The sequence below is a fragment of the Anser cygnoides genome, chromosome 1 (assembly GCF_040182565.1).
Source record: "Anser cygnoides isolate HZ-2024a breed goose chromosome 1, Taihu_goose_T2T_genome, whole genome shotgun sequence".
NCBI lineage: Eukaryota > Metazoa > Chordata > Aves > Anseriformes > Anatidae > Anser > Anser cygnoides.
Genome location: NC_089873.1, coordinates 104,322,640 through 104,334,624, shown reverse-complemented (window position 1 = coordinate 104,334,624; position 11,985 = coordinate 104,322,640). Strand labels below are relative to the sequence as shown.

At 46.7% G+C, this 11,985-nt stretch overlaps 1 protein-coding gene across 1 annotated transcript; it reads left to right on the top strand.

Moving 5' to 3' along the window:
- Positions 1-2,402: 2,402 nt before the first annotated feature.
- LOC106048064 (C-type lectin domain family 4 member D-like) lies at positions 2,403-10,411 on the top strand. Its single transcript, XM_067005404.1, has 6 exons — positions 2,403-2,763; positions 5,229-5,345; positions 7,757-7,849; positions 8,373-8,524; positions 8,749-8,882; positions 9,848-10,411. The coding sequence occupies exons 1-6, from the start codon at positions 2,697-2,699 to the stop codon at positions 9,993-9,995; spliced, it is 711 nt and encodes a 236-aa protein (XP_066861505.1). The 5' UTR covers positions 2,403-2,696; the 3' UTR covers positions 9,996-10,411.
- The last annotated feature ends 1,574 nt before the right edge of the window (positions 10,412-11,985 follow it).

The following is an 11,985-nucleotide window of genomic DNA, read 5'->3' as shown; positions in this document are numbered from 1 at the left end:
AATGCAAATAAATACAAGGTTTTGCTTTTTTGTTTGCTTGTTTTCTTAAGGTTTCAGACTGGTTAGTATGATATTAATTAGGCTTCATTTTTCTGCAGAGAGCAGAATTAACTGACTTTTTTTTTTTTCCCCTTACTTTCAGCCCCATAGCTACCAGCTGGGCTCAACTTCCTCTGTCTCCCACACAATTACTTGCCATCAGTGCCTATCAAAGTCCAAGCACAAATTTCATCCCCAGGAACATCATCTCACAGGAGACCAGCACTGTGCATTATGCATTATATTGCATGGAAGCATAGTTCAGGGTTGAATTTTGACATCAAGCAGAAACTTTGATGGCTGAGCAGGAACATTTGAGTCATCTTCTGATGTTTGAGTAAGATCCTGTGCGTCCTAATAAACACAAGAACTAGATCCTGAATTTATATCTGAAATGCCTCAACTGTGCTTGGAGACATGTTTCAGCTTCAAAAAACTCATGAAGCGACACTGTAACTTTCTTCCTTGTCTGCTGATCATATTTCCCACTTTTTTTGGACAGCTTAAAACCCTTCCAGGAAGTAAGCCTTTTTCCACTAGAAACAGCGAGTCTTTTGCAGCTTGGGCGGGGACAAGGAGCAGGCAGAGGATTACTCAGAGGATTACTGGGGAGGGACTCTTTGTCAGGGAGTGTAGTGACAGGACAAGGAGTAATGGCTTTAAACTAAAAGAGGGTAGGTTTTGATTAGATATAAAGAAGAAATTCTTCACTATGAGGGTGGTGAGGCACTGGAACAGGCTGCCCAGAGAAGCTGTGGATGCCCGATCCCTGGAAGTGTTCAAGGCCAGGCTGGATGGGGCTTTGGGCAGCCTGGTCTGGTGGGAGGTGTCCCTGACCATGGCAGGGGGGTTGGACCTGGATGGTCTTTAGGGTCTCTTCCAATGCAAACCATTCTACGAAATCTTGACATGAAATTTGAGAGCAATCATTTAGGTGTACATAAGTGCGACAGCAGGGCCCAGAATGAAGACAAAGAAAAGAAGTGAGAGGATGTTGGGAAGAAAAGCAGGCAGCAAAGAACATCTCAAGGGGCCAGGCTGTCCTGTATCTGCTTTTCTTGTTGTATAATGGAAAAGTCACTGTCTTTGCACACGATAGAAAAAGGAGAAGTGAAACTAGCTCAATACACATGAGACATGATGATTTTCCAGAAACTGATGGAAAGGAAATTCCCTGGTAAAGAAATCCATCTATGTATGCCCCATGCTGTTTAGGGCAGTATTTCTCCATAATTTGTTAAAATGTCCACTACATCACTCCCTTGCCCTTTACCTTCTCCCACATTGTTCTTCTCCGTTGTTCTTCTTTGCACTGCCTTGTCTATCCTCCACCTCTGTGCCGTGTGCTCTCCATGCTAACCCCCTGAATGCTAGCACATCTTTCTGGCCTGCTTTGAGAAACTTGCTATCAGCCAGACTAACCAGGCAAAGCTTCCTTCCTCATCCTTCAGGCTGATTCCTGCTCCTATCTGCTGACTGAGACCTTCTGACCATTTTTTTCCAGGGCATCCTGAGTCATTTGCATTTCTTCTCAGAAGTCTTTCTGATTCGGCATATACCTCAGCAGCCATCTCCCTTAATTAGCTCCCCCCAACCACTGCCCCAACTTGAAATCAGACTAAGCAGTAACCTGACCATTCTGCCCCAATGTAATAGAAGGTAAATGGACACAAATGACAGTGGTGGAGTAAGAAATATAAACAAACCCTTTTTAACCTCTGAACTGGAGTCTGATTCCCTGAAGTGAGCACTGCTCTGCACTTCCACAGGCTGTAAATCCGGTTGTGATAGAGTGTTATCTGTCTTTGCTCTTCCCAATAACTTCTCAAACCATCATCACTTCTAAAAAGAACCTTACTTTTCTTGTCCCCACATACTCCTAAGGCATTATCTGTTTCTCCATTGATATTTCAAACTTTTGATTGTTTTCCATTCCTCTTTGCAGAGGCTGCAACTCCCAGTCTCTCCTCTACAGGAACAGTTCATTTGAGATTTAATCTAATGCTAGCTGCCAATTGTGGCTGACTTCCTAGGATGAGGCAAGGAATGGAATATTTGATGTAGCAAGTGCAGCTTAACCACAAGAGACAACCGAGGGCAGAATACATCTTATATTTCACTGTGCTGCAGGTTAAACTGGGCTAAGACTTGTACTAGCTGCAAACCTAAAGGAAAAGATAGAATTACTAACAGACAAACGAAGCAAAACATAAAGATAAATGAGGGAAATAAATCTTAAAAAAACAAACAAACAAACAAACAACAACAAAAAAACACGACAAAGGAAGAAACAGGAGATCTTAAACAGGAAACCTATCAGCTAGAAACTGAGACTGGAATTTGAGGAAGGAGGAGTGCAACTTCCTTCTCAGTCACTAAGTTCTCATTTTTCTTTTCTTTCTCACAGTGCCAGGGCTGATTTTCTGGGCTAAAAAACCAAAGATTTGTTTAGAGTAGTTCTGAGCTCCCAGCAATTCTCATGTTTTTGCCATTGCTTCCAGTGTTGAGCATGGATGCCTTTGACAGCCAAAGGATGAATGAGCAATAGAAAAGGTTCAGCAACTCAGTGGTGTCTTCCTCTGGATCCAGGGACCTAAAGGGACAAGCTTTTATAAAACAAAACTACAAACGGGGATCGGTGAGCACACTGTGATTAAATGGAATCAGAAATCACCTATGCCGAAGTGCAGTTCAAGAATGCATCACCAGCTGAAGAGGTTGAAGGTAAGGAACTGGTGCTTTTTTAAGGGGAATGGGACCTCAGAAGGAGGTGGACTGAAGAACAGGAAACAGAGTTTTTTCCTTCTGGGACTCTGGTTCATAGTTTGACAAATTGATGAGACAGATCTGCCACTACAAGAGCAGGAGACTGAAGGAATTTTAAAGTAAGATGCTAAAGGAATGTCTACAAGAGGAGAGGTGGGGATTGTTAGGTAGTCAGATTTGCAGCGTGAATAAGGATGATTACTGACAATGCAACAGTAGATGTCAGGTGAGCATTCAGTAAAGTATTTGGGCTCCCTTAGTCCACTGGTTGCAACACCAATGAGCGAGAGTCTAGGATGGGTGCTGCACAGTAGTAGTGCTTAATCCTGGTATGGTGCAGATGGTAGCTGCCTCTTTACATGTTATCTAGGCATGTCTTGGATGAGAAAGTTATTTTTGGACAAATATCTAGTACCAACAATAGAGACTGTGGTTTATTACAAACAATCTGATCTGTTACAAAGGTGGAGGTGCTTCCATGTCAGTGAATAGCAGCAAATGAGCCCAAGCCCTGGCTGCTACTGCTCTTCCTTCTGACAAAATGAAGCTGAAGATTTTTGCCTGTGTAGAGACCATTAGAGAAAAATGTAGAGCGGGCACTTGTCCTCCACACCGTTTTGAGAGCTGGCACTGGCTGCAGAAACATACAGCCCCATGGCCCTTTGTTTATTGAGAAATGTTGCATGGAGAAGACAGACTTAAAAGTTAAAAGGAGAGATGGGCTTGAACAAAACACATTGAAATACACAGGGGAAGAATTATCTAAGATCTGGAGGAAGATCCATGTCTACTGGTCCTGAAAAATAATCAACACACCAAACACATTTTTATTGCTATTTAAAAAATCATGGGTGTAAAGCAGTGCCTCTACTAGGCTTTGTGCAAATTCAAGGCATGTCCACATCAGTGTGCATGCTGTACTCATTATGTCACAAGTAGGAATACACAGAGGTGTAGATACTCTGTGCTTGCCTCATTGCTTCCACCATTAGGTACAGGACCCTACACAAAAGTGGTGAAAGTAGATATATGTAAATGAATAAATAAATAAATAAACTATTCCTGCTACTAAGGATATTAAATTGCCAATTTACATCTTTACCTCCATCTTACAAGAGGCACCAGCTCCAGATTATTCCTTGCCTGCCCTGAGGCATGAGTAATGGCTGGATTCCAGGTCATGATCCAGGTCCCTGTTTTCAGCACAGACATAATCTGGCTGGAAACACATGATTTGTCCAGGGAAATCTGAGTCCTGACTGCCTGTGAATGTTTTTTCTGATAATGAAAGATGATGATTTTTCCCCTGCTGTAAAAGCCTCCCCCAAGCCTTTGGGAAGTAGTCAGAGGGCTTCCTTGAATAGCAGCTTCTGAAAGTCTTGCTCACTCATCATGTCTGGCAGGCACATGGGGTGGCTGGCAGACTTGGGAGTTTCATCATGAACAGTGAATGAGGTCTCTCTAAGCTTATCATTAATATCGGTCTCTTCAGAAACTTCTTCACTCTTGTTCTGCAGTGAGTGCTGCTGTCTCTTCACCCTCCTGTTTGTCCTGGCTTGTGTACTTGCTACAGCCTAAAACTGTCTCCTAACAGGTGTTTGCTTCTCCTTCCCTGGGACCCATTCTCCTGCCTGCTCCCAAACCTCCTTGGCACTTGGTACAGCAATGTCTGTCTAGACAAAAGTCAGGCTCCGGCAAGTGTGAATCTGAGTGGGATACTTTATGCAGGCTGCTGGACACGTACCTCTGTTCTCACAGACACCCAGCCTGGCACAGCCAAGTTTTACCACAGAAAATCTCCGAACCCTGGCTTGGAAACCAGAGAGGGAAGGGGCTTTTCCTAGGAAGTATTTTTTTTTCCTCTTCTGTTGATTCTGTACCATCATACCTTTGCACATTTTTCGTTCCTTGCTCTTGTTCAGCTTACACCAGCCTTCCCATACACAGAAAGTCCAGAAAGCTGAAAAAGAACTGAAGCAGGTATAAAACATATTCTGTGGAGAAGTTCGCGTGAAATCTTCATGTGAATGTCTCAAATACCATGGATAGAGCAATGCTGCATTCAGTAGCTTTGAGGTCAATTTGGAGACACATGGCTTCAGTCCAGACTTTGAGGCCATGTGAAGGCTTCACCCCCCATTGCTAGCAATTAGCATTGGTAGCAATTACTACTGCTAGCTCACAAGAGTCACCGGGGCTGTGGACACTGGTGCTGAACCTGACCATCTCCAGAAACCTAACCTGCTCCAGAAGCCTGACCTGCTGCAGAAATCTGCTCCTCTCTCAAACTGTGTAACTTGCCATCAGAACTGAAATTGCGTTTTTTAGAGCAGTTCTTCCTTGAGTTGTACACCATTGGTATGTGGGCTGACTGAAGCATGTTTGACTGTGCTGTTGTGTTTGGTACATTCCTTCACTTGTAGTACCTCAGAAGAAGAAGAAGCAGGAGCAACGTACCCAGACATATCCTCCATGGCTCCCGTGGCTGATCTCATTGCTCCTCCTCTTGGTCTGCGCTGCCCTTGTTGTTGCTCTCCTAGGTGAGTATGTGCAGGCTGGTGACCAGGAGTTGGGAGAGAGGCTTGGGGGGTGTGCTGGGAGAAGGGTGGAGAAATCTGTCAGCAGAGGGGAACTTCTTCCAACCAGAAGGGAGGTTCAGTAACCGTGTTCTCATGAGAAAGGGTGCAAACCCTATCATCAGGGAGTTTTTACGGGGTTGTGGTTGGAGAAAAATATTTCTTATTACCCTGTAACCCTTCAGGAAGCCTCATCTCTGGACAGCTTTCTTCAGCTTCTTCCCCTACCTCTTTCTTCATTCTTCTTAGCCTATGGGCAACCTCAAAGGCTCACATTTGAATTTCTCCACTGCATTCACAGTTCCCCTTCTGTATACTTGTTGCCTGTGCAGAGAACTGTTGTGAAGCAAGTCTAGCTGGCATCTACAGGCCTCACTGAACAGTTGCAAACTCACACCCCTTTTAAGTGTTTGTGGCATTTCACTGGAATAGTTCAAAAAAATGATTCTTGCACACACACCGGAGATTATGATCACTGGTTCAATCTCATTTTCTGCTAAGGATCATTCATGGCATGTTTACACACATTGTCAATGTAGGTGACAGAAGGTGTGCTGTCAGGATATATTGCTGCCCTTCCTTTATTGTCCTTAGTCCCCAAGTCCCAGCATTGCTTTGTTCCCAAATACATAACTTTTCACAATAGTTTTTTGAATTTTTGGGGAGGCTTTGGGTAGGCTGTTAGAATCTAATACCATCTGGCCTTTTTTTTTCTTTCTTTTTCTTTTTCTTTAGGGATTCCACACGGAAGGTTTAATCTTTAATAGCAAATTCCCTTATTTGAAGTTAGTTGATGTTACATATGATTTTGATGTGGCAGAGGGACACAGCAATGTATTTAATCAAAATACAAGTACAAATCACACGTAGAAAAGAGTAGCAATTGCAACGCACAGTTGAATCACAATATAAATGTGACCCCATTACCAATCTCTGCCATCTGTCCACCATTGCAACACTGTGTATCCACAGTGACCAAAAAGGAATATATGGGTTAAAGCCAGCTCAGGCTCACTGCTCTCCTCGGAGTTGTTCTTCTTAGTTGTTCGTTTTCCTACACTGTTTTGGGCTGAGCTGTGCATACCTTCATCCCATGCCAGTCTGGCTAACTTAGGAAATTATTGCCATCTTTTTGATCTTCTGAGGGGTGAACAGTTACTCAGCTGGTCAGTTCACTCAGCTGATATAACTGGTTGATTCACTCAGCTAACTAGGGCAAAGTCCACTCTCTGGTCCCATTTGTGCTGAGATAAGGTCACCTTTCATTGCAACGGCTGTGGTCAGTCACTGCAAACATTCTTCCCCGAGCTTTGTAATTGCCCCTGCCCAGCTCCTCTGAGCCTTCGTCCATTACAGGAGTTCACTGATCGCTCACAGAGGTCACTATGATTACTCTGCCCTCCTCATTAGTACCGTTATTTCTAAATGACACAGCTGATGAAAATAGACATCTCTATTGTCAATATTATCTATATTATCAATATCCCTGAGTGCTTGAGTTGGTGACAACTCCACAGTCCTTTGGGCTGTGAACATGGCCTGCTGACACCAGTCACCACCACTATATTATTTCCCATGAGCCAAATAGCAAGTCCCAAGTATTCCACCCTGGTTTCAGTAGTGAGAGGTGTATGCTGTTACCTTCACCTGGACTGTCTTTGCTGCTGCTAAAACAGGCCCATCTAATGTGTTTCTCATCCAAACTATTGCTGACATCTATGTCTAGCTTAGGAAGAGAGAAACGGTGTTGCTGAAGTGCTTCTTTTAATCCACTGTTTGTAAAGGGATTTAGATGGGTATCTCCACGGTAAATGCCTGTGGTCAGGTGGAATCAGTCCCACCCTGTGGCATGTTCTCTGTGTTATCTCCTCCCAGTGGTCCCTCTGCTCTCTGACATGGAAGATTGTCACTTTCTTTCTGTGAAGGCAGCCATACCACTGTTTTGGGCTTAGTTTTCTAAGAGCCATGGAGCAAGTAACCCCACACCTTCACCTCCATGGCATCCAAGGAAGCCTGAAGTCATCTGCTCAGTGCTGGGACAGACTCCAATAACAAACCACAGGCTTCCTACAGCCACCTGGGACTGCTCAGGTGGGTCCCAGGCTTTGTTGACTAGGTCATCCTGGCTAGAAATTGTCAGTCACTGAGTGGAGGATCCTTGCAGGCAGCTGTGGGATGCTGGGAGCAGAAATACTTGCTCCTTTTCCCTGACAGAATGTCAGTTACCACTTGAGAACCTGAAAGAGAGAGCCAGAGGAGCAGTGATGCTGAGTCAGTGCTTGGTGGGGAAATGCATAAAAAGGTGAAACACAAAAATGGTGTGGGAGAAGCACGGAGAAAGTGGTAACCCTGCCTTCTTTTCTCTCCTTTTCCAGTCACTCACATCTCCCGCAGTTGTGATGAGCCCACAGCCCTGCAGCTGAACCTCACAGAGTGGCACTGCATCTTGGCAGTGCCTCAAGGCAAAGGTCAGTAGTGCCGGCTAGGATGCAGGAGGTCTTTGGAATGAGGATGATGATTACTGGGGTCTGCTCTCACAGCAAGCAGCAACAGGCAAGCAGGCTCCAGAGGAGAGATGTGGGGAGAAAAAGGATTTCCTGCTAGTAGCCTAGGGGGAGGATAGGTCCATGTTAAGAGTATCCTAGGAGGACAGGGTGGGTGTGAACACACTGACAAGAACAGAAGGGATAGTATCATACAGTGGCGCAGGGAAGATTAATAATGGAGCAATAATAAAAGTGCAACTCTATTCAGGAAAACAAGCAATATTCCCTGCTGCTGCACCTACAATCTTATGGGATACTGTACAAGGAGGAGTCAAAACAGATCACCAGAATGGCTTTGTCTTTGTCAAGGCAATACCTGAGAGCATGTTACAAGAATTACCATGGATTTGTGTACAAAGAGCTGTCTTCTGATCATACCTCAAAACAATTTGAAGAAATACCTGCATTATCCTTGTTGTATCCTCTGTGGTCTCTCCCTGCACAGGGCGAGGCTGGAAGTGCTGTCCAGAGGGCTGGAAACGCTTTCAAGAAAGCTGCTATTACTTCTCAGCTGATCAGATGCCCTGGGATGAGAGCCAGCAGAACTGCAGTGGGATGGGTTCCCACCTGGTGGTGATCAATACAAAAGCAGAGCAGGTAAGTGCAGGGCTGAGAGAGGGGCAGAGCAGCCTGGAGACAGGAGTGCCAGGCCTGGAGGGGCCTCAGCCCCTGCTGGCTCCTGCAGTGGAGGGGGGATGTCCTTGCTGCATCCACTCAGCACTGGCTCCTGTCTGCCACCAGCTGCACCCCACTGGGACTCCTGCCACCTCCCTCTGTTCAGTCCTGAACCTCATGGACGTTGTACTCTCTCTGATTTCCAGGATTTCCTCTATAAGGAAATAACACAAAAGAATACATACTGGGGAGAAGGAATCAATTTATACATCGGTCTGAGGGCACAGGAGGTGGGCCAGTGGCACTGGGCAGACCAGACTCCCTATAATGTAACAGCAGCGTGAGTATCCCATGACGGAGAGTGTTTGGTGTGGCTCCAGGTAGTGCAAGAGGGTGGAAGAGATGTGAGGGTGTCTGATGGGCATGAGAGGGATATGCCATGGCTGTCTGTGAGAGGACAATGATGGAGTGGGCAAGGGCTTTGTAGGATACCAGGTTCCCACAGATCCATCCATGCTGGTTACTGGTTAGCGATAAATTACCTGTGACATGACCATCGGTGCTGTAGGCATAGAAGAAGCTGCATTTCATCAGGAGAAAGAGCCCTTCATACATGACGAGCCCTGCCTGACCTCCGTACTGCCCCACCATGCATGTGTGCAGGGATAGGCACGTGGTATATGTGCCTGTGTGTGTGCAGGTGTAGGCACGTGGTCTATGTGCCTGTGTGTGTGCAGGTGTAGGCACATGGTATATGTGCCTGTATGTGTGCAGGTGTAGGCACATGGTCTATGTGCCTGTATGTGTGCAGGTGTAGGCACATGGTATATGTGTCTGTATGTGTGCAGGTGTAGGCACGTGGTCTATGTGCCTGTATGTGTGCGGGTGTAGGCACGTGGTCTATGTGCCTGTGTGTGTGCAGGTGTAGGCACATGCTGGGCCAGTGCTGTGATGCTGCAGAAGCGATGGGGCGCTGGGAGAGATCTCCAGGGCTTTGCTTGCAGATGTTTCTTTCTGGAAGAGACACATCCTCTGCTGGCTGTGAAGTGCCTGGGGTGAGTTGTGGTGAGCAGCTCTGCGCACCAGGCCTGAACAGATCCCTGCCGTGTTGGTTCTAGGAAGAAGTCAGGTTTCCATGTAAGACTGCAGCCAGTGGGATTAGCAGAGTGAGAGGAAGGGTACGACTCCTGTCCATCAAACAGCATCTGGAATTTCTGCCCTCCAAGCCTTGTGTTCCACATGTGGCCTTTTCCAGCAATGTGCTTGCAGGGTGCACAGGGAGTAACATGTCTGTCTCTGTCTCAGGTTCTGGAGGCCTGGGGAGCCAAGTAATTCGACTAATGAGATGTGTGTCGTAATCCATCACAAGACAGGAAAGCTCCGGAACTGGAATGATGTCCCATGCAGGACCCGTTGTAATCGGATTTGTGAAACTGCAGCAGTCACTATATGATGGAGGAATCCTCATCCTGAGATTAGCAGCGAACTGGGAACAGCAGAGGGCTGTGTTGGGAGGGGTAGGGGAGCCTTGGAGCCTTTATCTTCCCTGTGCTGGGTGGGATGATGAGACTGGGAGTGATGTTGCTCTGCATCCAGCATCCCCTGTGCATATGTATTTCTGAAAGTACAATGACCCCTGAAGTGGAAGCAATAAATGCTACAAGAACTCTGCCTGTGCTTTCTCAGGCTGACCATCCCATCCCATGGTTGGTGAAGACAGATTTGGCAATGGAAGCTCCAGACAAGCATGGCAGGTGAAGGGTCATTTCTGTGAAACGGGCCAGTACCTTTCTTTCAATGCCTTTGCCTCCATGGGACTGACACACGAGGGTTCAGGGTCATTAAAGCAGTTCCTGGCTTCTTTTGTCATCCTCTTCTCTCTGTGTGGGTCTGGCAGCTGCTGGCTGAAAAGAGGTAGAGCTCTCCAGAAGGAAGAAGATGCAGGAATGCAAGAAGGATGTTCAGAGCTGCTATTTCCTTTGTCTCCTTGAGAAGAGGTGCCTGCTTCTTGCTGGGTCATAGAGAGTCCTGTTCAGCACTGGTTTTGCTGAACAAATACCGATTTCCTGTAAACCAGAAAATATAAAATTACACCAATGAAAAAGGCTCCGGGCTCACTCCCCCTCTGTCTCTTTCCCTTTCCCTCTCTATGCTGAGGTATTTTGCATATGCACGTGCTTCATATCGAGCATGTTGCTGTGCCAGGAAAGAGCCATAGATGAGTGCTGCAGTAGAAGTTGCGTACACCCAGTGAGTCTTAACGCTTCAGAGATAACCTGTGTGTAACGGTCCTGTTGCACACAGCCAAAGCTCTGGGAGAGACCAGGCACAGGAAACCAGCTGTGGGGTTATTATATGTTGCCATGGCTGAAAGTCTTACCTGAGAGAGAAACATGAGCATGTGCCAGGAGTCTAACCTGCATGTGGTTGACCAAGTGTGAGGACATGGCCCCAGCAGCAAAATAATTAGGTCCCTTGGTCACCCTTCCCACCTCAGAGCTAATCCTGGACTCAACAGATGCGGCGGCCGTCCTGGGAGGCTGACAGCTCAGTGGACCCTGTCAGGGCACACCTGCCCAGGCTAGACGACGCTGGAGAAGAGGCAGGAAGAGGCAGGGCGGCTGCTGCCCATGAGGGTCCCTCCAGAAGTGCAATGCATATTGCCTTCACTTCCACCTGAGTCTTGCTGCAGACCGTGTGCCCCTGTGGCTCCCATCATTCTCCACCGATTTCTGTTTCCTGGTCCCTATACCCCCACCTCTGTTTGCCTCAGGAAGCATCATCTGCCTCGGTTCTCCCAAACAAACTGTGCCAGTTCCCCATGCAGTGCCACTGTGCATCTCCTGGCTGTGTTATTCTGTCCTGCCTATGAATGTGAACTGTCCCTCTGTGTCCCAGTGGAGAGGAGAATTTGTACTGGAGGAAAGGTGGCTGACCAGGAGAGTTGGCTTCCTAAACCAATCAATGGGAGTCGTTCTGCGGGTGGTGGCAGAAGCTGCCAAATCCCATAGCCCAGCAGACGCAAGGCAGCTGCAGTTCCACGTCCTTAGGTCCAGGCTGTAGCGAGGCTGAGTGTGTACACCGAATAGGCACAGATGCACACATTCACACAACGTGTATTTATACAGGTACAAGTATACATAGCATGCAGACAGACAGACAGATGAGCACTGCTGAAAACCACTGACGCAAACGTCAGCAGCAGCCTCACCCTATTACCCTCTCTGGCTGATCAGGGTGAAAGCTTGTCCATGGAAAATATAAGCTTACATTTATACAGTATGGATCTCTCCAGCAGCTAGGCTTAGTCATTGAGTATCCAGTAGTTGGACCCTAGATTCCCTGGTTTTCCCTACACTCTGCCTCATGCATTGACACAAAGGGAAAAAGGTCTCTCTGGTAGCTGGTCAAGACTTCTGGTCTTCACAGTAGCAGACCCTCAG